This window comes from Procambarus clarkii, chromosome 13 (assembly GCF_040958095.1).
Source record: "Procambarus clarkii isolate CNS0578487 chromosome 13, FALCON_Pclarkii_2.0, whole genome shotgun sequence".
In the NCBI taxonomy this organism is placed as follows: domain Eukaryota; kingdom Metazoa; phylum Arthropoda; class Malacostraca; order Decapoda; family Cambaridae; genus Procambarus; species Procambarus clarkii.
This window is the reverse complement of record NC_091162.1, coordinates 10,340,392-10,366,528: the sequence shown is the minus strand read 5'-3', so window position 1 is coordinate 10,366,528 and position 26,137 is coordinate 10,340,392. Positions and strand designations below refer to the sequence as shown.

At 46.1% G+C, this 26,137-nt stretch overlaps 1 protein-coding gene across 1 annotated transcript; it reads left to right on the top strand.

Annotated features, from left to right (window-relative positions):
* The first annotated feature begins 2,696 nt into the window (after window positions 1-2,696).
* On the top strand, window positions 2,697-3,917 carry LOC138364331 (zinc finger protein 724-like). The gene has a single exon (XM_069323935.1). It carries the CDS (start codon window positions 2,697-2,699, stop codon window positions 3,915-3,917), a length of 1,221 nt encoding a protein of 406 aa, XP_069180036.1.
* The last annotated feature ends 22,220 nt before the right edge of the window (window positions 3,918-26,137 follow it).

The following is a 26,137-nucleotide window of genomic DNA, read 5'->3' as shown; positions in this document are numbered from 1 at the left end:
TGTTTGTCAACCTATTGTATTTGTGCTGCTTTTTCAGTCATGTTCCCCCTTTTTTTTTATCTTTATTTGTATTTGTTCTCAACACTTTTTATTCTTTATGCTCAATTAGTATTAAGTTCTAGATATTAATGTTTTTCTAGCCCGAAACGCATTGCGTAATAGTGGCTTTAGGCATTGTATGTACTAGCTCTATCTATATATCAATCCATTAATGTAACATCACTTGTATGTATGTGCCTTACCTGAATAAACATATTTATTTATTTTATTTATATAAGTTTTGTGATTAAATCAAATAATTGGCAGGGCGATTGAAAAATACACTATAGTATTATTTCACACCTTACAATCAGATAGAGTTGTTGGACCTGCTGCTGGTCAGTGTCTGCTGACCTCACATGGTTCAGTTGTTGGTCGACCTGGGCGGTATAGACATACTACTGCTCTTGCTTGTCACGCATTACAAGTTTCCCAGAGTTTTGTAACAAACTTTCCTAGTTTCTTGTGACGTTTTGTGCAACAATATTGAAAAATGGCATACGCTGTGCACGATGAATGTGTACTTTACATTGCTGAAGTGGAAGACGAAGATAAAGTGAAAGACGGAAATGTGGAAGGCAACATTCACGAACAACGTGTATGTTATGGATGTCGCAAGGAGGTGAGATCGTCAGATCATGCAATGCTGTGTGCAATATGCCAACAATGGAGGTATAGACAATGTGGTATTGGAGTTTCTAGTGAAAAATACTATCGTTTACGTGAATCAAAATTAGAGGAAACAAATTTCCTCTGGTGCTGTCCTGATTGCTCTACACTTACATTGTATGAAGATGACAACACGTCCAGAGATAAATTTAGCAGAAGAAGTAACAAGTAAGTACGAACTTCATGGTAGACCTTCCGATAAAGCATGTCGCTGTTGTCCAGGACACGACTATCCGAGACGAATTAATACCATCAACTCTGTCACAAGACGCCCCTCTTACCTGGGAGATAATTTCAACAAGCACGAGGCGTGGGAAACCAAGACTACATAATAGTCACGGATATACATATACTATATGCAAGGAAACGGATTTCGCGACTTACTGGTGGTGCAGTATTCGACAGAAGAGCAACCGTTGCTTTGCCACAGTCATCCAACATGGAAAGGATTTCAAGCAAGGAGCCAATTGTCACAATCATTTGGGTGATCCAGGTGCTCTAGCAAAGACCAAGGTTACTGTAGCTGCCAAGGAGCGCTGCAAAGCAAATCCCTTAATTTCAGCAGCATCTGGGGGATAACTTGGCTTTATATTTTTTAATCCCCTTACTGTACCGTGAGGCGTCCCTTGTAACCTTGCAATACCAACTGGTTTCTGAGCTAAAGCTCAAGTCCAGTCGCCGCAAGGGCAATAAAGAGAAACAGGAACATTTGTGGAAACTTTGGGACCGTTACGAGGAAAAACAGATAAGCACCTCGCAGTTCCTTAAGGAATGTTCACGTTTTGTCCCAGGAAGTTCTTGAACTAGAATTAGAAAAAAGCAGTCTGTTTACTGGTTGTTATTTTACTTAAGTTAGTTGTAAATGATAATGTAAAAGTAGCCATTATTCACTGAGTATGGGGTGCATAATAAATTAGCCTCCTTCGGGGGCGCCTTGTTTCTAAACGTGTTAGTCTTAAATCCTTTAATCTCAAATCTTGCTACAATTAATGTACCTCTTAATATATGTTATGTACTCTCGCAACCCAATGTACCTTCTTGTATATAAATAAATAGATTTCAACGGTAAGGGGGTATGGTTTGCACCTTGTTATTCTAATAATGGAAAATAATTCTAATAATGTTATTCTAATAATGGAAGCGCTAATTATATGAACAAGTGTCATGTATTTATTCAGACGAGAACAACAGCGAACACAAACCAGCGCATATACGAATTGAATGATTTGTATGTATAAACTTCTCAGTGAACGAAGTTGTTTCTAGCCCGGTATCCGAAATTGCAGTAGACGACTTGACCAGTTCCCGGGCAGTGACGCCCTCACCACCTGGAGACCAAACGGCAAACAACTCCAACAGCCACGGAGGGTCGGTAAACGTCCTCACTCCACGGCCGCTAGCAGTCGACTCATTAGTGTGTGATGTTGTCAATGTACAGAGTGTCTTGTATCCCACTTCGGTTTTAGTCGCCGCTCCTTTATCTACAGCACAACGCAACAAGCACTTTTGACACTTTTATCATCCTCAACATAAACGTGTCTCCCAACATCTGTACTGGTGCTGTCATCGGCAGGACAAACAGTTTAGGCAAACTGCACCTACTATCACGAAGAAAAAGACACGTCCAGACATGAGCATAAAACCTTCACACAAAGTGTAGCTATCTTAAAGAAGAAACACCGCCATTGACTGCCAAGTGCTCACATGAAGTTTAACTCTAAGACACAACACTCAAGACTTGTCTAACCGTCAACATTAAGGCTCCACCGTGACTCGTCTCCCAATATCACAACTCGTGCAGTCATCCGGTGGAGAAAACCTTCACACAAACTGCACCTTTCTTAAACAAGATGAAAACTCACCAGTGCCCAGAGTGTGGGAAGAGATTCGGTCTACTTGGAAGTTTGAAGACTCACATGTTAGTGCATTCAGGTGACAAACCTCATAAGTGTCAGGAGTGTGGGAAGAGATTCAGTCAGCTTGGAAATATGAAGACTCATATGTTAGTGCATTCAGGTGACAAACCTTTCGAGTGTCCCGAGTGTGGGAAGAGATTCAATCAACTTGGAAGTATGAAGGCTCACATGTTAGTGCATTCAGGTGACAAACCTCATAAGTGTCTAGAGTGTGGGAAGAGATTCAGTCATCTTGGAAGAATGAAGACTCACATGTTAGGGCATTCAGGAGATAAAACTCACAAGTGTCCAGAGTGTGGGAAGAGATTCAGTCATCATGGAAATGTGAAGGCTCACATGTTAGTGCATGTGGATGAAAGACCTTTTGAATGTTCTGAGTGTGGCAAACAATTTAAAGACCGAAGAACTGTAAAACAGCACATGTTAGTGCATTCAGGTGACAAACCTCATAAGTGTCTGGAATGTGGGAAGAGATTCAGACATCTTCAAACTATGAAGACTCACATGTTAGTGCATGTGGACGAAAGACCTTTTAAATGTGCTGAGTGTGGCAAAAAATTTAAAGACCGTAGAACTGTAAAACAGCATATGTTAGTGCATTCAGGTGATAAACCTCATAAGTGTCAGGAGTGTGGGAAGAGATTCAGTCAGCTTGGAAATATGAAGACTCATATGTTAGTGCATTCAGGTGACAAACCTTTCGAGTGTCCCGAGTGTGGGAAGAGATTCAATCAACTTGGAAGTATGAAGACTCACATGTTAGTGCATTCAGGTGACAAACCTCATAAGTGTCTAGAGTGTGGGAAGAGATTCAGTCGTCTTGGAAGTATGAAGACTCACATGTTAGGGCATTCAGGAGATAAACCTCACAAGTGTCCAGAGTGTGGGAAGAGATTCAGTCATCATGGAACTGTGAAGGCTCACATGTTAGTGCATGTGGATGAAAGACCTTTTGAATGTTCTGAGTGTGGCAAACAATTTAAAGACCGAAGAACTGTAAAACAGCACATGTTAGTGCATTCAGGTGACAAACCTCATAAGTGTCTGGAATGTGGGAAGAGATTCAGACATCTTAAAACTATGAAGACTCACATGTTAGTGCATGTGGACGAAAGACCTTTTAAATGTGCTGAATGTGGCAAAAAATTTAAAGACCGTAGCACTGTAAAACAGCACATGTTAGTGCATTCAGGTGACAAACCTTTCGAGTGTCCAGAGTGTGGGAAGAGATTCAAACAACTTGGAAATATGAAGACTCACATGCTTGTGCATTCACGTGACAAACTTCATTAATGTCTAGAGTGTGGGAAGAGATTCAATTGCCTTGGAAATATGAAGAGGCACAAGTCAATTCATTCAGGTGGTTAGCTAAATACTTTAGAGTGTGGGGAGATGATTGAGAGAATGCTGAATGATAATGAGGCATTAGTACAGTATCTTAATTTTAATAAAATATACAATTTTGAAACTGATTTTTAATTATAAAAATATTGTGCTATCTTCGTGTCAGATGGATGTCCTTCAGAGGTAACTGTTATATTTTGTTTGAGACATATCTTTCACTATGAAATGTAAATATCTAAAAAAAATGATTATTATGTTTATTTATGAAAGTTAGATGCTCCTCATAGACCAAGCAAGAACTAAAGAAGCTGCCAATGTAGAAGAACTCAAAATTACTAATAAGAAATATTTCTATAATCTAGCATAGATACAGCAACGTTTAAAATCACCATCAGCTAACAAGACAATTACCTTTAGGTTACACAGTGAAGCAGCAGTAGGCAATCTCACAAATGCCCCTCAACAATCTAAATTGGGATCTGAATTTAATAATGCACAGGATATAAATTCGTTAACTAGCTTCTTCCTTTCCAAAATTCTAAGACTTTACAATACTTACTGTCCTCTTCTCACCAAGCAAGTAATTGAGAAAAGGTTAAATAATCCCTGACTCATTAATGGCATACTCAAAGCAATCGACAAGAAACATGAATATAAAAAAAACTTAGGATTGGCCTAGTTGCAAAGGAAGTAGTTAAGAGGTACTTGTCAGTGCTTACCGGGAGGGGGTATACCCGTTGACGCTGTGAGGGGGCTTGGTGGTTGGCTGCCGGAGTGTGATGCTCCATGGTACAGTCCTCTGTCCTTTTGTGGCCTTATGCTCCTGCTGCTATCTTCTCCAATTGTGCCGGATAACTTTTCCTTTTCCTTATGTTTCGTTTTCTCCCCCTTCTCCTATCTGCTTGTCATTTCCTGCCGACCTTTTGCTTGTTTTGGTTATTCTTCTGGACTTTTTCTATTTTGACGCTCGGGTGCTTGGGGGAGACATACTCTTGCGCCAGTAGAACTGTAGTACCCAACGCCGAGAGCGAGGGAAACCTTTTATTGTCAATCCTCCTTTCTTCACTGAACCCAATCTCGATGGACTGACTGTTCTTAAGGTAGCGTTTGTGGGACGTATACTCACAACGCACCCCTAGGGGGCCCCGGCATGATCGTGATAGCTTCTTGTTGGGTGTCCTGCCTCTAATTGTGGCTCCATGGTGGGTATGGGGGTACATTCTTGAATGAATGTTTTTCGTCTCGTCCTTATGTCTAATTCATTAACTCTTCTACCTTCTCAGGCTCGTGGGGTGGGCGACCAAGCCTCTGAGTTGGACTGTGTTGGAAGACCAGGCTCTGTAGCCCCCAGCTGCATTGGGCCCCGACCTTGCTCCTCCTCTGACACTCCTGACTACTCGCCTCGGCTCCCCTCCCTTCTCTGTGGTTTTGACGAGCCTCAAGCCCCTAGTGGTGACCACCTCGTCCCTTGGCACGGGTCAGTCTCTAGTAGTGACTACTGCGCCTTTTAACCCCTCTCTCTGGGAGTTCTCAACGCCGTCCTCGCCACAGCCTTCGCTGATTCCTTCCCGTACTGATGAGTTTCAAGTCTTGTTTGGTCCCGCTTCGTGGGCCAAATACTTTGATCTCCTCCCTCTTGATTCTTCGCCTCCTGATGATTTCTCCCTCCATAGGCACCTTGTCGATTCAGTAGACACCTCTGTTACCTTCAACCCCTCCCGTCTCGGTACGTGTGTCGTTGCTGCTGCTCCTCAGAATGCAGCCTCCCACTTGGCTGCCTTGGCGAGACCCCTGTTCGGGTCTCTAAGAACCCTTGGTTGAATGCCAGTGTTGGCACTATTCTCCTCCCGCCCCATGTTGCGACCAGTGTTTGGACTCTGCAGGACTGCCATGAAGATATTCGGCATATCCTCGAAGCCCATGGCCATTGTGACCTCCAGGTGGACATATTTACTCGTCCCCCTCGTGGTCGTCGCCGTCAACCCCTTCGAGTTGTGAAGATTACCTTTGATGGTAGGACCCTTCCGCCCTCTGTCATTCTTTCTGGTGCCAGGTGCTCCGTCCAGGAGTACATTCCCTCTCCTCGGCTCTGTAATTAGTGCTGATGGTTTGGGCATGGAGCCCTCTGCTGCTCCAGTACTCTCTCTCTCTCTCTGTCCTATGTGTGGGGACGAGGGTCACTCTAAGTCGGAGTGCACTTCTTCCCAGGCTCGCTGCCTTAATTGCGGTGGGGCCCCACCCTACCTTCTGCGCGTGCATACATTACAAGCTTGAGGCAGCCGTCCTCAACTCGAAGCACTGGGAATGTTTGTCTTTTCCTGAGGCGAGGCGCCAAGTTCGCCGTCTCCCCCCCCCCCCTTATGCTCGCGTGTTGCGCTCTTCCTCTCCTCGTCCTTCCTGCCTACTTCAGTCTCACAACCGTTTCTGGACCTGAGACCCAGACACACCCACTGCCGCCTCTTCTGTTCCTTTGCATTCTGCCCAGGAGGGTCCTCCTCCTACTTCTCTGTCTGGGGTTTCCCTTCTTCCCAGTCTGTCATGTCTCCTGTGTCTTCTTTCTCGTCTCCCTCTGATCCTCCTTCCCATACTTCTCCTTCGTCTCTTCGCTTTCCACACCACCTATCAGTGCGGGCTGATGTTCATCGCTCTCCCACCAGCCGTCGTGTTTGCTCTCGTTCTGTTTCTCCTGTTGAGACACTAGAATCTGTTGCCCAGTACATTGTTGCTGGGACGCCTGTCTCTTTGAGTCAGAAGCGTAATCCTGGCTCCTCTCCTTCCTCCTGCCCGGCGGGTAAGAAGGTTTCGCTTTCTTCCTCGCCCCTTACCTCTGACTCAATCGCTCCATCCCCTCCCGTTTCTCTGCCCCCCTGTTCCTGCTATGGAGGTCTCCTTGGCCCCCCGCTCCCCTCTCGGTTGCTGCCCTTGCTGATGTGCCCTCCCTTGTTTCTGCCCCTCCTGCTGCTCTCCTTGACCCTCGGTTGTCCCCCCCTTTTTTCCCTCCAGACCCTGCTCGTCCGGTTTTGGTCCATCCTCCAGCTCCCTTCCCTCCTTCTTTACTCAGTTTACCTATGCCCCCTGACCCTGACTTCGCTGACCCTGACCCTGATCCTGCGCTTCTTTAACGTACTGTGTTCCCTTTTCATCTTTGTTTCTTCGTTGTTCTCTGTTGCTGTTCTTTCTCTTCCTGTCATTGTCTATTCTTCAATGGAACATTCATGGTTATTATGTCAATTTCCTTGAACTCCAACTTCTGCTTTCGCGATTTTCGCCCCTTTGTGTCTGTCTCCAGGAGCCGATTCTTGGTGCTCATCCTGGTCGCTTTCGTGGCTATTCCTTTCTCCCCCCCCCCCCCTCCAGCAATGGGGTTCCTAATTCTTCTGCTCTCTTGATTCGTTATGATGTTCACTTTGTCCCCTTACTTTTTCCTTCGCCTCTCCATTGTTCTGCTGCTCATATCTTTGTGAGAAAATGGTACACGGTTAGTTCCATTTATCTCCCACCGAGTGTCCCGCTTTCTCTTCCTGATCTTACACACCTACTGGACTCCTTGCCGAAGCCTGTGCTCTTGCTAGGTGATTTCAATTGTCGACATACCCTTTGGGGTGATGTTCTGATAAACACCCAAAGTCGCCTTCTTGAACCGTTCATCCTCTCTTCTTCCCCATCTCTTCTCAATTCTGCTGAGCCCACTCATTTAGACTCTCAGACTCGCTCCCTTTCCTGTCTTGATCTTTCTCTTGGCTCGTCTTCCCTTTATTTAGATTTCAAGGTGCGAGTTCTTGATGACCTCCATGGCAGTGACCATTTTCCCATCCTTGTTTTCTTTTTTTCTTTTCACCCTCCCCTCTCCTTCCCTAGGTGGCGGTTTGCTGAGACTGACTGGCCCCTCTTTACCGTCTGTGGTACTATCTCCGATCTATCCATTCTGCCTCTCCCTCGCGCCCTCCTCTTTTTTTATGACACCGTCTTTGACGCTGCCCTCTGCTCTATTCCTCACTCTTCCTCTCGGGGAATGCAGAAGTGCGTTCCCTGGTGGAATGTGGACTGTGCTCAGGCTGTCCGCTGTAAGCGTGCAACCTGGAAGAGACATCATTGCCGGCAGTCACCTGAATCTTTTGTTTTGTTTTGGAAGGCATGTGCGGTGGCCCATAGGAGCATCCGTACAGCTAAACATGCATGCATGTTGGATGTCTTATGTCTCCACCATCAAGTCCGAAACTCCACTCCTGCTGATCTGGAAGCGTATCCACAAGATAGCGGGTAAGTTCGTTCCTGATGTCTCCCCGGTCCTTCACCTCGGTGGTACTCTTGTGGCAGACCCATTGCAGGTCACGACCGAATTGGGTTCCCACTTTTCGTCTGTTAGCTCTGGTTCCCATCTTCCCCATTCCTTCCTTCTTCGTAAGCCTCTTCTTGAATCTCGTCCTCTGGATTTCTGTACCCATCTCGACCTTCCCTGTAACGATCCCTTCTCTCTCTCTCTGAGCTCCAGTCTGCCTTGGCCCTCTGTGGTTCTACGGCGGCAGGCTCCGATGGCATTCATTATGAGATGCTTCGACATCTCCCTCCGTGCTCGTCTCGGTACTTACTGAGTCTGTTTGTCCTTCCTGTTCGAAAACCAGGGGTCTCTCGGGTCATCCCCTAAGGATTTCCACCCTATTGCCCCCACGAGTTGTGTCTGCAAGCTCTTTGAACGTATGGTTAACTTTCATCTGATGTGGTTCTTAGAGCACTGTCACCTCCTTTCCCCTTCTCAATTTGGTTTTCGCAAGTGCCGCAGCACAAAGGTTGTCCTGGTGAACTTGGCGGTCTCTATTCGTACTGCTTTTGCTGGGAAGACCTCCGTTGTTGCTGCCCTTTTTGACCTGGAAAAGGCTTATGACACTACCTGGTGGTATCATATTCTGTCCCTACTTCATTCTTTTGGCCTTCGTGGGAATCTCCCTCTCTTCTTCCAAAGTTTCCTCGCTCGTCGTTCCTTTCGAGTGAGGCTTATTACCACTCTCTCTGTCCCTTTTCGGCAATATGAGGGTGTGCCCCAAGGTAGTGTTCTGAGCACTACTCTCTTTCCTGTTGCTCTCTATGGTCATCTTTCCTCCTTTCCTTCTGACGTCTTCTCCACTCTCTATGTAGACGATCTTACCCTTTGCCATCGGGGTGATGACTCGCCTCTCCTTCAATGGCGGCTTCAACTTGCGATTGATGCCGTGTCGTCTTGGACCACCGATCATGGCTTCAAGTTCTCTGCGTCTAAGACTTGTGCCATGACTTTTACTCGGAAGCGTGTCATTCTTCGTCCCTCTTTGTCACTTTATGGACATTCCCTTGTGTACAAAGATTCTGCTAAGCTTCTGGGGTTAATCTTTGACACTCGTTTGTCTTGTTCAGCCCATATCTCTTACCTCCACTCTGAATGCTCTAAGGTCCTTTCCCTCCTTAAGGTTTTGTCCCATACTTTTTGGGGGGCGGATAGGTGTATGCTCCTCTCTCTCCATTCCTCACTCTTCCTGTCTAAACTCGATTATGGTTGCCCTGCTTACTCGTCCGCTTTTCCTTCTACTCTTCGCCGTGTTGATACTTTGCACCATGCTGGGTTGCACCTCAGCTCTGGTGCCTTTCGTTCGATTCCCACGCTCAGCTTGTATGTTGACACTGGATTCCTCTTTATCCATGACCACCATGATCTCTACTGTCTTCGCTATCTGGCACGATCCTTGCAACATCCTTCCTCTTGCCTCTGTTGTGTTTTGACTTTTACCCCTCCTGTAGTTCTTGTTCCTCTTCACCACCTCCCTCTTTCTGTCCGGCTATCTCGCTTACAGGACTCTCTTTCCATTTGTCTTTCTCTTACTTTTCCTCGTATTGTTCCTTTCTTGCCCCCATGGAGGGTCCCCTTCTGAAGTTTTGTACATCCTTGACCCGCATTACTAAAGCTTTTACTCCTACGGTTCTGAAATGCCTTTTTCTTGAGCACTTTTCTTCACACTCCCGCTCTGTTTCCATCTTCACTAATGGGTCTAAGTCTGCGGACGGTGTGGGCTACTCCATTGTCTTTCATGATCACACTTATATGTGTCGCTTCCCTTCGGAGACTAGCATCTTCACAGCGGAACTTTATGCTATTCTCCATGCTCTCCATCTCCTGCTTTCTCGTTGTCAATCCTCCTTTGTGACTGTAGTTGACTCTCGTAGTGCCCTCATGGCTCCCGGGTCCTTTAATGCTGTCCATCCAGTAGTGGTCGAGATTCAACATTGGCTGTTTCTTATCTCTATCTTTAAATCCATAGAGTTTTGCTGGGTTCCCAGCAATGTTGGTGTTTCTTTAAATGAGCGTGCGGATGCTGCCACTAGAGAAGCTATCCGCTCTTGTCCCGTTCAGGATACCAGAGATACCTGGCTCCAGGTATCTCTGGCTACATGTATCTCAGGCTACAGGTATGTCTGGCTATATATATCTCAGGGTATAGGTATCTCTGGCTACAGGTACCTCCGGCTCCGGGTATCTCTGGCTCTAGGTATCTCTGGCTATAGATATCTCAGGCTACAGATATCTTGGCGCCAAGTAACTCTGGCAACAGCTATCTCTGGCTACAGTTATCACTGGATATAAGTATCTCTGGCTACAAGTATCTCTGGCTACAGCTATCTCTGGCTACAGGTATTTCTGACTACAGATATCTCTGGCTACAGATATCTCCGGCTACAGATATCTCTGGCTCCAGGTGTCTCTAGCTACAGGTATCTCTGGCTACAGGTATCTCTGGCGCCAGGTATCTCTGGCTCCAGGTATCGCTGGCTATTGATATCTCTGGCTACAGGTATCTCTGGCTACAGGCATCTCTGACTGCAGGTGTCTCGGGCTCCAGGTATCTGGCTACAGGTGTCTCTGGCTACAGGTATCTCTGGCTACAGGTATCTCTGGCAACAGGTGTCTATGGCTCTAGGTATCTGTGCTACAAATATCTCTGGCGACAGGTGTCTCTGGATACAGGTGTCTCTGGCTACAGGTATCTCTGGCTACAGGTATCTCTGGCTATAGATATTTTTGGCTGCAGGTATCTCAGGCTACAAGTATCTCTGGCTCGATGTATCTCTGGCTAAAGGTATCTCTGGCTATATATCTCTGGCTACAGGTACCTCAGGCTACAGGTACCTCTGGCTACATGTATCTCTGGCTACAGGTATCTTTGGCAATATATATCTGGCTACAGGTATCTCAGGCTCCAGGTATCTCTGGCATCAAATATCTCTAGCTACAGATATCTCTGGCTACAGGTATCTCTCTGGCTCCAGGTATCTCTCTGGCTCCAGGTATCTCTGGCTACAGGTATCTCTGACTTTAAGTATCTCCGGCTCCAGGTGTCTCTGGCTACAGATATCTCTGGCTACAGATATCTTTGGCTCCAGGAATCTCTGGCTACATGTATCTCAGGCTACAGATATCTTGGCTCCAGGTATCTCTGGCTAGAAGTTTCTCTGGCAACAGATATCTCTGGCTACAGGTATCTCTGGCTACAGATATCTCTGGCTACAGATATCTCTGGCTCCTGGCATCTCTGGCTTCAGATATCTCTGGCTACAGATATCTCTGGCTATAGGTATCTCTGGCTCCAGGTATCTCTGGCTACAAGTATTTCTGGCTACAGGTATCTCTGGATACAGGTATCTCTGGCTACAGGTATCTCTGGCTACAGGTATTTCTGGCTCCAGGAGTCTCTGGCTACATGTATCTCAGGCTACAGGTATGTCTGGCTACAGGTATCTCTGGCTACATGTATCCCTGGTTATATAGATCTCAGGGTACAGGTATATCTGGCAACAGGTATCTCCGACTTCAGGTATCTCTGGCTCTAGGTATCTCTGGTTGCACGTATTTCTAGCTAAAGGTATCTCTGGCTAAATGTATTTCTGGCTCTAGATATCTCTGGCTAGAGGTATCTCTGGCTACAGGTTTCTTTGGCTCCAGGTGTCTCTGGCTCCAGGTATCGCTGGCTATTGATATCTCTGGCTACAGGTATCTCTGGCTACAGGTATCTATGACTACAGGATTCTCTGGCTACAGGTATCTCTGACTACAGGTATCTCTGGCAACAGGTGTCTATGGCTCTAGGTATCTCTGCTACAAATATCTCTGGCTACAGGTATCTCTGGATACAGGTGTCTCTGGCTAAAGGTATCTCTGGACACGTATCTCTGGCTACAGGTATCTTTGGCTACAGGTATGTCTGCTACAGATATCTCTGGCTACAGGTATCTATGGCTACAGGTATCTCTGGCTACAGGTATCTCTGGCTATAGATATCTCTGGCTGCAGGTATTTCTGGCTATAGATATCCCTGGCTACAGGTATCTCTGGCTATAGATATATCTGGCTACAGGTATCTCAGGCTATAGATATCTCTGGCATCAGGTATCTCTGGCTCCAGGTATCTCTGGCTACAGGTATCTCTAGCTACAGGTGTCTCCGGCTTCAGGTATCTCAGGCTACAGGTGTCTCTTTTTACAGGTATCTCTGGCTACAGGTATCTCTGGCTACAGATATCTCTGGCTACAGATGTCTCTGGCTACATGTATCTCTAGCTCCAGGTATCTCTGGCTACAGGTATCTCTGGCTAAAGATATCTCTGGATACAGGTACCTCTAGCTACAGGTATCTCTGGCAACAGGTATCTCTGGCTCCAGGTATCTCTGGCTCCAGGTATCTCTGGCTCCAGGTATCTCTCGCTACATGTATCTCAGGCTACAGGTACGTTTGGCTACAGGTATCTCTTGCTACATGTATCCCTGGCTATATATATCTCAGGGTACAGGTATCTCTGGCAACAGGTATCTCCGGCTACAAGTATTTCTGGCTCTAGGTATCTCTGTCTACAGGTATCTCTAGCTACAGGTATCTCTGGCTCTAGGTATATCTGGCTACAGGTATCTCTAGCTACAAGTTTCTCTGGCTACAGGTATCTCTGGCCACAGGTATCTCTGGCTCCAGGTATTTCTGGCTCCAGAAATCGCTGGCTATTGATATCTCTGGCTACAGGTATCTGTGGCTACAGGCATTTCTGGCTGCAGGTGTCTCTGGCTCCAGGTATCTCTGGCTACAGGTGTCTTTGGCTACAGGTATCTCTGGCTACAGGTATCTCTGGCAACAGGTGTCTTTGGCTCTAGGTATCTCTGCTACAAATATCTCTGGCTACAGGTATCTCTGGATACAGGTGTCTCTGGCTAAAGGTATCTCTGGCTACAGGTATCTTTGGCTACTGCTGTCTCTGGCTACAGGTATCTCTGGCTACAGGTATCTCTGGCTACAAGTATCTATAACTACAAGTATCTCTGGCTACAGGTATCTCTGGCTACAGGTATCGCTGGCTACAGGTATCTCTCGCTACAGGTATCTCTCGCTATAGTTATCTCTGGCTACAGGTATCTCTGGCTACAGGTATCTCTGGCTAGAGTTATCTCTGGCTACATGTGTATCTGGCTACAGGTATCTCTGGCTACAGGTATCTCTGGCAATAGATATCTCTGGCTACAGGTATCTCTGGCTATAGTTATCTCTGGCTAAAGGTATCTCTGACTACAGATATCTCTGGCTACAGGTATCTCTGGCTATAGATATCTCTAGCTACAGGTATCTCTGGCTATAGATATCTCGGGCTACAGGTATCTCTGGCTCCAGGTATCTCTGGCTACAGGTATCTCTAGCTACAGGTGTCTCCGGCTACAGGAATCTCTGGCTACAGGTATCTCTGGCTATGGATATCTCTGACTACAGGTCTCTCTGGTACAGGTATCTCTGGCTCCAGGTATCTCTGGCTATAGGTATCTCTGGCTACAGGTGTCTGGCTACAGGTATCTCTGGCTACAGGTATCTCTGGCTATAGATATTTTTGGCTACAGGTATCTCAGGCTACAAGTATCTCTGGCTCGATTTATCTCTGGCTAAAGGTATCTCTGGCTATATATCTCTGGCTACAGGTACCTCAGGCTACAGGTACCTCTGGCTACATGTATCTCTGGCTACAGGTATCTTTGGCAATATATCTCTGGCTACAGGTATCTCAGGCTCCAGGTATCTCTCTGGCATCAGATATCTCTAGCTACAGATATCTCTGGCTACAGGTATCTCTCTGGCTCCAGGTATCTCTCTGGCTCCAGGTATCTCTGGCAACAGGTATCTCTGACTTCAAGTATCTCCGGCTCCAGGTGTCTCTGGCTACAGATATCTCTGGCTACAGATATCTCTGGCTACAGGTACCTCTGGCTACAGGTATCTCTGGCTTTCGGAATCTCTGGCTACAGGTATCTCTGGATACAAGTATCTCTGGTTACAGGTATCTCTGGCTACAGGTATCTCTGGCTACAGGTATCTCTGGCTACATTTATCTTTGGCTACAAGTATCGCTGGCAACAAATATCTCTGGCTACAAGTATCTCTTGCAACAGGTATCTCTGGCTACAGATATCTCAGGCTACAGATATCTTGGCGCCAAGTATCTCTGGCTATAGGTATCTCTGGCTACAGTTATCTCTGGCTACAAGTATCTCTGGCTACATTTATCTTTGGCTACAGGTATCTCTGGCAACAAGTATCTCTGGCTACAAGTATCTCTGGCAACAGGTATCTCTGGCTACAGATATCTCAGGCTATAGATATCTTGGCGCCAAGTATCTCTGGCTACAGGTATCTCTGGCTACAGTTATCTCTGGCTACAAGTATCTCTGGCTACAAGTATCTCTTGCTACAGATATATCGGGCTACAGGTATTTCTGGCTACAGATATCTCTGACTTCAGATATCTCTGGCTCCAGGTGTCTCTGCCTACAGGTATCTCTGGCAACAGATATCTCTGGCTACAGGTATCTCTGGCTACAGATATCTCTGGCTACAGATATCTCTGGTTCAGATATCTCTTTCTACAGGTATCTCTCTGGCTCCAGGTATCTCTTGCTATTTATCTCTGGCTACAGGTATCTCAGGCTACAGGTATCTCTGGCTACATGAATCTCTGGCTCCATGTATCTCTGACTACAGATATCTCTGGCTACAGATATCTCTGGCTTCAAGTATCTCTGGCTCCAGGTATCTCTTGCTACAGATATCTCTGGCTACAAATATCTCTGACTACAGGTATCTCTGGCTACAGTTATCTCTGGCTACAGATATCTCTGGCTACAGGTATCTCTGGCTACAGATATCTCTGGCTACAGGTATCTCTCTGGCTACAGGTATCTCTGGCAATAGGTATCACTGGCTTTAGGTATCTCTGGCTACAGGTATCTCTGGCTACAAGTATCTCTGGTTACAGGTATCTCTGGCTACAGGTATCTCTGGCTATATGTATCTTTGGCTACAGGTATCTCTGGCAACACGTATCTCTGGCTACAAGTATCTCTGGTAACAGGTATCTCTGGCTACAAGTATCTCTGGCTACAGTTATCACTGGCTACAAGTATCTCTGGCTACAATAATATCCGGAAACAGATATCTCTGGCTACAGGTGTTTCTGGCTACAGATATCTGTGGCTACAGATATCTCCGGCTACAAATATCTCTGGCTCCAGGTGTCTCTTGCTACACGTATCTCTGGCAACAAATATCTCTGGCTACATGTATCTCTTGCTACAGATATCTCTGGCTTCAGATATATCTGGCTACAAGTATCTCTCTGGCTCCAGGTATCTCTGGCTACAGGTATCTTTGGCTACAGGTATCTCTGGCTAAAGGTATCTCTGGCTTCTAGTATCTCTGGTTATATGTATCTCCGGCTCCAGGTGTCTCTGGCTACAGATATCTCTGGCTACAGATATCTCTGGCTACAAGTATCTCTGGCTACGGGTATCTCTGGCTACATATATCTCTGGCTACAAGTATCTCTGGCTACTGGTATCTCTGGCTACATATATCTCTGGCTACAGATATCTCTGGCTACAGATATCTCTGGCTACAGGTATCTCCAGGTACAGGTATCTCTGGCTCTAGGTATCTTTGGCTACAGGTATCTCTGGCTACAGGTATCTCTGGCTACAGGTATCTCTGGCTCCATGTATCTCTGGCTCCAGGTATCTCTGGCTACAGGTATCTCTGGCTCCAGGTATCTCTGGCTCCAGGTATCTCTGGCTACAAGTATCTCTGGCTCCAGATATCTCTGGCTAAAGATATCTTTGGATACAGATATCTACGGCTACAGATATTTCCGGCTAAAGATATCTCTGGCGCCAGGAGTCTCTGGATACAGGTATCTCTGGCAACAGATATCTCTGGCTACAGGTATTTCTGGCTACAGATATCTCTGGCTACAGATATCTCTGGCTCCATGTATCTCTGGCTTCAGATATCTCTGGCTACAGATATCACTGGCTACAAGTATCTCTGGCTCCAGGTATCTCTGGCTACAGGTATCTCTGGCTACAGGTATCTCTGGCTACAGGTATCTCTGGATACAGGTATCTCTGGCTACAGGTATCTCTTGCAACATGTATCCCAGGTTGCATATATCTCACGGTACAGGTATCTCTGGCTACAGGTATCTCCGACTTTAGGTATCTCTGGCTCTAAGTATCTCTGGCTACAGGTATCTCTAGCTACAAGTATCTCTGGCTTCATGTATTTCTGGTTCTAGGTATCTCTGGCTAGAGGTATCTCTGGCTACTGGTTTCTCTGGGTACAGGTATCTCTGGCTCCTGGTACCTCTGGCACCAGGTATCTCTGGCTCCAGGTATATCTGGCTCCAGGTATCGCTGGATATTGATATCTCTGGCTACAGGTATCTCTGGCTACAGGTATCTCTGGCTACAGGTGTCTCTGGCTACAGGTATCTCTGGGTACAGGTATCTCTGGCAACAGGTTTCTATGGCTCTAGGTATCTCTGCTACAAATATCTCTGGCTGCAGGTATCTCTGGATACAGGTGTCTCTGGCTAAAGGTATCTCTGGATAGAGGTATCTCTGGCTACAGGTATCTCTGGCTACAGTTATCTCTGGCTACAGATGTCTCTGGGTACAGGTATCTCTGGCTACAGGTATCTCTGGCTACAGGTATCTCTGGCTGTAGATATCTCTGGCTACAGGTATCTCTGGTCATAATTATCTCTGGCTATAGGTATCTCTGGCTATAAATGTCTCTGGCTACAGGTATCTCTGGCTATAGATATATCTGGCTACAGGTATCTTTGGCTATAGATATCTCTGGCATCAGGTATCTCTGGCACGAGGTATCTCTGGCTACAGGTATCTCTAGCTACAGGTATCTCCGGCTACAGGTATCTCTAGCTACACGTATGTCTGGCTATGGATATCTCTGACTACAGGTATCTCTGGCTACAGGTGTCTCTGGCTACAGGTATCTCTGGCTACAGGTATCTCTGGCTACAGATATCTCTGGCTACATGTATCTCTGGCTCCAGGTATCTCTGGCTACAGGTATCCCTGCCTACAGGTATCTCTGGATAGTGGTACCTCTTGTTACAGGTATCTCTGGCAACAGGTATCTTTGGCTCCAGGTATCTCTGGCTCCAGGTATCTCTGGCTCCAGGTATCTCTCGCTACATGTATCTCTGGCTCTAGGTATCTCTGGCTACAGTTATCTCTGGCTAAAGGTTTCTCTGGCTACAGGTATTTCAGGCTACAGGTATCTCTGGCTACATGTATTTCTGGCTCCAGGTATCTCTGGCTACAGATATCTCTGGCTACAGATATCTCTGGCTTCAAGTTTCTCTGGCTCCAGGTATCTCTTGAAACACCCCAATTGTAACACCACTATAATGCACCACTATAATGGAACACCAAACTAATAAAGTAAATTTTTCTTATCCTGAGTAACACTTCCCCATCGGTTGCACTTGATAACACTGTTATGAGCTGACATATGATGGTTACACCGGAACTAAAAGATACCCTGCCAAGAAGGAAATGCTAACACAAGGATTAAATACGCTGCCACCATCTGCCGTTGACCATTGAGCCTATATCAAGCAACGAGGCAAGAAACATTGCTTGACTTGGAGAGTACTTTCTATGTCTGTCATTAATTATGAAAACGGTTGTCAGCCACTATATCCAAAAGGCTAAGAGGATTCAACAATTGACACAGACGGGAAATTTAACATGAGTTTATTGAGACCAAAATTATGTCAATCACCACTTATAAATCCTACTCTAACACTGGCAAAATGTTAAGAAATTTGGACATGGAACAAAACCTCAGAGATCACACACATTACCTTAAGACCTGTCTCTCCCTGGCTGAGATGTTCTTCACAGCCCTCTCTGGACCCCGGTGTCGGGCACTCTAAGTCCCTACAGGACCTCTATATACAAAACGGGGTGAGAATAGCTTGAGCTACCTCATCCCTTTGTGTGTATTTTACCTCAATAAACTTATTTCAATTTCAATTTCTATATACAACCCCCACAGGGGGGAGGGGGAGATCTGCTGTTGCTACCTGCCCCAAGAATGTAAAAGATCGGCCACACGTGTACAAACACTCAAGAAATATTTCAACAAGCTTGTTTGACATTCACCATACACTCTTCAAGAGAGGAGTTATTAATTACGTGTGTGGCTGACCTCTGACCTGGCCAAAAGGGGGAGATCCAAGGATGTTTACACCTAAGAATCTGGAGTCTAATTTCCTTGCATGAAATATTACATACTTGAAACTATGCTGACTAAGACTAACCCAGGAATTTTTTTAATCAACATACAAGATAAACCGGAGGTCATCTGGGCTGACCTCTTGGAGAAGGCTTCCCTGGGTGTGAACTCTAAGGGAGGGGGGGGGGGGGGGAGGTCATGGGTGTTACACTCTGGCTACAGGTATTTCTGGCTACAGTTATCTTTGGCTACAGATATCTCTGGCTACAGGTATCTCTCTGGCTACAGGTATCTCTGGCTACAGATATCTCTGACTACAGGTATCTCTTTAGCTACAGGTATCTCTGGCAACAGGTATCTCTGGCTTTAGGTATCTCTGCCTACAGGTATCTCTGGCTACAAGTATCTTTGGTTACAGGTATCTCTGGCTACAGGTATCTCTGGCTACATGTATCTTTGGCTACAGGTATCTCTGGCAACAAGTATCTCTGGCTATAAGTATCTCTGGTAACAGGTATCTCTGGCTACAGATATCTCAGGCTTCAGATATCTTGCCGCCAAGTATCTCTGGCTACAGGTATCTCTGGCTACAGGTATCTCTGGCTTTAGGTATCTCTTGCTACAGGTATCTCTGGATACAAGTATCTCTGGTTACAGGTATCTCTGGGTACAGGTATCTCTGGCTACATTTATCTTTGGCTACAGGTATCTCTGTCAACAAGTATCTCTGGCTACAAGTATCTCTGGCAACAGGTATCTCTGGCTACAGATATCTCAGGCTACAGATATATTGGCGCCAAGTATCTCTGGCTACAGGTATCTCAGGCTACAGGTATCTCTGGCTACATGTATCTCTGGCTCCAGGTATCTCTGGCTACAGATATCTCTGGCTACAGATATCTCTGGATTCAAGTATCTCTGGCTCCAGGTATCTCTGGCTACAGATATCTCTTGCTACAGATATCTCTGGCTACAGGTATCTCTGGCTACAGTTATCTCTGGCTACAGATATCTCTGGCTACAGGTATCTCTCTGGCTACAGGTATCTCTGGCTACAGATATCTCTGACTACAGGTATCTCTTTAGCTACAGGTATCTCTGGCAACAGGTATCTCTGGCTTTAAGTATCTCTGGCTACAGGTATCTCTGGCTACAAGTATCTCTGGTTACAGGTATCTCTGGCAACAGGTATCTCTGGCTACTTGTATCTTTGGCTACAGGCATCTCTGGCAACAAGTATCTCTGGCTATAAGTATCTCTGGTAACAGGTGTCTCTGGCTACAGATATCTTAGGCTTCAGATATCTTGCCGCCAAGTATCTCTGGCTACAGGTATCTCTGGCTACAGTTATCTCTGGCTACAAGTATCTCTGGCTACAAGTATCTCAGGAAACAGATATCTCTGGCTACAGGTATTTCTGGCTACAGATATCTCCGGCTACAGATATCTTTGGCTCCAGGTGTCTCTGGCTACAGGTATCTCTACCTACGTGTATCTCTAGCTACAGGTATCTCTGGCTATTGGTATCTCTGGTTACAGGTATCTCTGGCTCCAGGATATCTAGCTACAGATATCTCTGGCTTCAGGTATCTCTGGCTAAAGATATCTCTGGCTACAGATATCTCCGGCTACATATATCTCCGACTACAGATATCTCTGGCTCCAGGTGTCTCTGGCTACAGGTATCTCTGGCAACAAATATCTCTGGCTATATGTATCTCTGGCTACACATATCTCTGGCTACAGATATCTCTGGCTACAGGTATCTATCTGGCTCCAGGTATCTCTGGCTACAGGTATCTCTGGCTCAAGGTTTCTCTGGCTACAGGTATCTTTGGCTCCTGGTATCTCTGGCTAAAGGTATCTCTGGCTTTAGTTATATCTGGTTATATGTATCTCCGGCTCCAGGTGTCTCTGGCAACAGATATCTCTGGCAACAGATATCTCTCTGGGTACTGGTATCTGTAGTTACAGATATCTCTGGGTACAGGTATCTCTGGCAACAGTTATCTCTGGCTACAGATATCTCAGGCTACAGATATATTGGCGCCAAGTATCTCTGGCTATCTCTGGTTACAGGTATCTCAGGCTACAGGTATCTCTGGCTACATGTATCTCTGGCTCCAGGAATCTCTGGCTACAGATATCTCTGGCTACAGATATCTCTGGATTCGAGTATCTCTGGCTCCAGGTATCTCTGGGTACAGATATCTCTGGCTACAGATATCTCTAGCTACAGGTATCTCTGGCTACAGTTTTCTCTGGCTACAGATATATCTGGCTACAGGTAACTCTCTGGCTACAGGTATCTCTGGCTACAGATATCTCTGACTACAGGTATCTCTTTAGCTATAGGTATCTCTGGCAACATGTATCTCTGGCTTTAGGTATCTCTGGCTACAGGTATCTCTGGCTACAAGTATCTCCGGTTACAGGTATCTCTGGCTACAGTTATCTCTGGCTACTTGTATCTTTGGCTGCAGGTATCTCTGGCAACAAGTATCTCTGGCTGTAAGTATCTCTGGTAACAGGTGTCTCTGGCTACAGATATCTTAGGCTTCAGATATCTTGCCGCCAAGTATCTCTGGCTACAGGTATCTCTGGGTACAGTTATCTCTGGCTACAAGTATCTCTGGCTACAAGTATCTCAGGAAACAGATATCTCTGGCTACAGATATCTCCGGCTACAGATATCTCTGGCTCCAGGTGTCTCTTGCTACAAGTATCTCTGGCAACAAATATCTCTGGCTACATGTATCTCCGGCTACAGATATCTCTGGCTACAGATATCTCTCTGGCTCCAGGTATCTCTGGCTACAGGTATCTTTGGCTACAGATATCTCTGGCTCCTGGTATCTCTGGCTAAAGGTATCTCTGGCTTCAAGTATCTCTGGTTATATGTATCTCAGGCTCCAGGTGTCTCTGGCTACAGATATCTCTGGCTACAGATATCTCTGGCTACAGGTATCTCTGGCTACAGGTATCTCTGCTTTAGGTATCTCTGGCTACAGGTATCTCTGGATACAAGTATCTCTGGAAACAGGTATCTCTGGCTACAGGTATCTCTGGCTACAAATATATCTCTGGCTACATTTATCGTTGGCTACAAGTATCTATGGCAACAAGTATCTCTGGCTACAAGTATCTCTGGCAACAGGTATCTCTGGCTACAGATATCTCAAGCTACAGATATCTTGGCGCCAAGTATCTCTGGCTACAGGTATCTCTGGCTACAGTTATCTCTGGCTACAAGTATCTCTGGCTACAAGTATCTCTCGCTACAGATATCTCGGGCTACAGGTATCTCTGGCTACAGGTATCTTTGGCTAAATGTATCTCTGGCTTCTGGTATCTCTGGCTAAAGGTATCTCTGGCTACAGATATCTCTGGCTACAGATATCTCTAGCTCCAGGTATCTTTGGCTCCTGGTATCTCTTGTTACAGGTATCTCTACCTACATGTATCTCTGGCTACAGGTATCTCTGGCTATTGGTATCTCTGGTTACAGGTATCTCTGGCTCCAGGATATCTGGCTACAGATATCTCTGGCTCCAGGTGTCTCTGGCTACAGGAATCTCTCTGGCTCCATGTATCTATGGCTACAGGTATCTCTGGCTCAAGGTTTCTCTGGCTACAGGTATCTTTGGCTACAGGTATCTCTGGCTCCTGGTATCTCTGGCTAAAGGTATATCTGGCTTCAAGTATCTCTGGTTATATGTATCTCCGGCTCCAGGTATCTCTGGCTACAGATATCTCTGGCTACAGGTATCTCTCTGGCTCCCGGTATCTCTGGCTACAGGTATCTCTGGCTTCAAGTATCTCTGGTTATATGTATCTCTGGCTACATGTATCTCTGGCTCCTGGTATCTCTGGCTACAGATATCTCTGGCTACAGATGTCTCTGGCTACAGGTATCTCTCTGGCTACAGGTATCTCTGGCTACAGATATCTCTGGCTACAAGTATCTCTCTGGCTACAAGTATCTCTGGCTACAGGTATCTCTGGCTTTAGGTATATCTGGCTACAGGTATCTCTGGCTTCAAGTATCTCTAGTTATAGGTATCTCTGGCAACAGATATCTCAGGATACAGATATCTTGGCGCCAAGTATCTCTGGCAATAGGTATCTCTGGCTACAGTAATCTCTGGCTACAAGTATCTCTGGCTACAGATATCTCTGGCTACAGGTATTTCTGGCTACAGATATTTCCGGATACAGATATCTATGGCTCCAGGTGTCTCTGGCTACAGGTATCTCTGGCAACAGATATTTCTGGCTACAGGTATCTCTGGCTACAGATATCTCTGGCTACATGTATCTCTCTGGCTCCAGGTATCTCTGGCTACATGTATCCCTGGCTATATATATATCTCAGGGTACAGGTTTCTCTGGCTACTGGAATCTCCAGGTACAGGTATCTCTGGCTACAGGTATCTCTGGTTCTAGGTATCTCTGGCTACAGGTATCTCTGGCTACAGGTATCTCTCGTTACAGGTATCTCTGGCTCCAGGTATCTCTGGCTCCAGGTATCTCTGGCTACAGGTATCTCTGGCTCCAGGTAGCTCTGGCTCCAGGTATCTCTGGCTACAGGTATCTCTGGCTCCAGGAATCTCTGGCTACAGGTATCTCTGGCTCTAGGTATCTCTGGATACGGGTATCTCTGGCTAAAGGTATCTATGGCTACAGGTATCTCTGGCTCCAGGTATCTCTGGCTCCAGGTATCTCTGGCTACATATATCTTGGCGCCAGGTATCCCTGGCAACAAGTATCTCTGGCTTCAAATATCTCTGGCTACAGATATCTCCGGCTACAGATATTTCCCGCTACAGATATCTCTGGCTACAGATATCTCTTGCTCTAGGTATCTCTGGCTTCAGATATGTCTGGCTACAGATATCTCTGGCTACAAGTATCTCTGGCTCCAGGTATCTCTGGCTACAGGTATCTCTGGCTACATGTATCTCTGGCTACAGGTATCTCTGGCTCCAGGAATCTCTGGCTACATGTATCTCTGGCTCCAGGTATCGCTGGCTATTGATATCTCTGGCTACAGGTATCTCTGGCTACAGGTATCTCTGGCCACAGGTGTCTACGGCTCTAGGTATCTCTGTTACAAATATCTCTGGCTACAGGTATCTATGGATACAGGTGTCTCTGGCTAAAGGTATCTATGGATACACGTAACTTTGGCTACAGGTATCTCTGGCTACAGGTATCTCTGGCTACAGGTATTTCTGGCTACAGGTATCTATGGATACAGGTGTCTCTGGCTAAAGGTATCTATGGAAACACGTAACTCTGGCTACAGGTATCTCTGGCTACAGGTATCCCTGGCTACAGGTATTTCTGGCTACAGGTATCTCTGGCTATAGGTATCTCTGGCTACTGTTATCTCTGGTCATAATTATCTCTGGCTATAGGTATCTCTGGCTATAGATATCTCTGACTACAGATGTTTCTGGCTACAGGTATCTCTGGCTACAGGTATCTCAGGCTACAGGTATCTCTGGCTATAGATATCTCTGGCTACTGTTATCTCTGGTCATAATTATCTCTGTCTATAGGTATCTCTGGCTATAGATATCTCTGGCTACATGTATCTCTGGCTATAGATATATCTGGCTACACGTATGTCTGGCTATGGATATCTCTGACTACAGGTATCTCTGGCTACAGGTATCTCTGGCTCCAGGTATCTCTGGCTACAAGTATCTCTAGCTACAGGTATCTCCGGCTACAGGTATCTCTGGCTACACGTATGTCTGGCTATGGATATCTCTGACTACAGGTATCTCTGGCTACAGGTATCTCTGGCTACAGGTGTCTCTAGCTACAGGTATCTCTGGCTACAGATATCTCTGGCTACATGTATCTGTAGCTCCAGGTATCTCTGGCTACAGGTATCTCTGCCTACAGGTATCTTTGGATAGAGGTACCTCTGGCAACAGGTATCTCTGGCAACAGGTATCTCTGGCTCCAGGTATCTCTGGCTCCAGATATCTCTGGCTCCAGGTATCTCTCGCTACATGTATCTCAGGCTACAGGTATGTCTGGCTACAGGTATCTCTGGCTACATGTATCCCTGGCTATATATATCTCAGGGTACAGGTATCACTGGCTACAGGTATCTCCGGCTACAGGTATCTCTGGCTCTAGGTATCTCTGGCTACAGGTATCTCTAGCTACAGGTATCTCTGGCTCTAAGTATCTTTGGCTACATGTATCTCTGGCTCTAGGTATCTCTGGCTACAGGTATCTCTGGCTAAAGGTTTTTCTGGCTACAGGTATCTCTGGCTCTAGGTATCGCTGGCTATTTATATCTCTGGATACAGGGATCTCTGGCTACAGGCATCTCTGGCTGCAGGTGTCTCTGGCTCTAGGTATCTCTACCTACATGTATCTCTGGCAACAGGTATCTCTGGCTATTGGTATCTCTGGTTACAGGTATCTCTGGCTCCAGGATATCTGGCTACAGGTATCTCTGGCCACAGGTGTCTACGGCTCTAGGTATCTCTGTTACAAATATCTCTGGCTACAGGTATCTATGGACACAGGTGTCTCTGGCTAAAGGTATCTATGGATACACGTAACTCTGGCTACAGGTATCTCTGGCTACAGGTATCTCTGGCTACAGGTATTTCTGGCTACAGGTATCTCTGGCTATAGATATCTCTGGCTACTGTTATCTCTGGTCATAATTATCTCTGGCTATAGGTATATCTGGCTATAGATATCTCTGACTACAGATGTTTCTGGCTACAGGTATCTCTGGCTACAGGTATCTCAGGCTATAGGTATCTCTGGCTATAGATATCTCTGACTACAGATGTTTCTGGCTACAGGTATCTCTGGCTACAGGTATCTCTGGCTATAGATATCTCTGGCTACAGGTATCTCTGGCTATAGATATATCTGGCTACAGGTATCCCTGACTATAGATATCTCTGGTATCAGGTATCTCTGGCTACAAGTATCTCTAGCTACAGGTATCTCCGGCTACAGGTATCTCTGGCTACACGTATGTCTGGCTATGGATATCTCTGACTACAGGTATCTCTGGCTACAGGTATCTCTGGCTCCAGGTATCTCTGGCTACAGGTATCTCTGGCTACAGGTGTCTCTGGCTACAGGTATCTCTGGCTACAGATATCTCTGGCTACATGTATCTGTAGCTCCAGGTATCTCTGGCTACAGGTATCTCTGCCTACAGGTATCTTTGGATAGAGGTACCTCTGGCAACAGGTATCTCTGGCAACAGGTATCTCTGGCTCCAGGTATCTCTGGCTCCAGATATCTCTGGCTCCAGGTATCTCTCGCTACATGTATCTCAGGCTACAGGTATGTCTGGCTACAGGTATCTCTGGCTACATGTATCCCTGGCTATATATATCTCAGGGTACAGGTATCACTGGCTACAGGTATCTCCGGCTACAGGTATCTCTGGCTCTAGGTATCTCTGGCTACAGGTATCTCTAGCAACAGGTATCTCTGGCTCTAAGTATCTTTGGCTACATGTATCTCTGGCTCTAGGTATCTCTGGCTACAGGTATCTCTGGCTAAAGGTTTTTCTGGCTACAGG

Bases quoted from the DNA above. Each gene is read 5' to 3' on its own strand.
- LOC138364331 (XM_069323935.1), top strand. From the start codon at position 2,697: ATGAAGACTCATATGTTAGTGCATTCAGGTGACAAACCTTTCGAGTGT.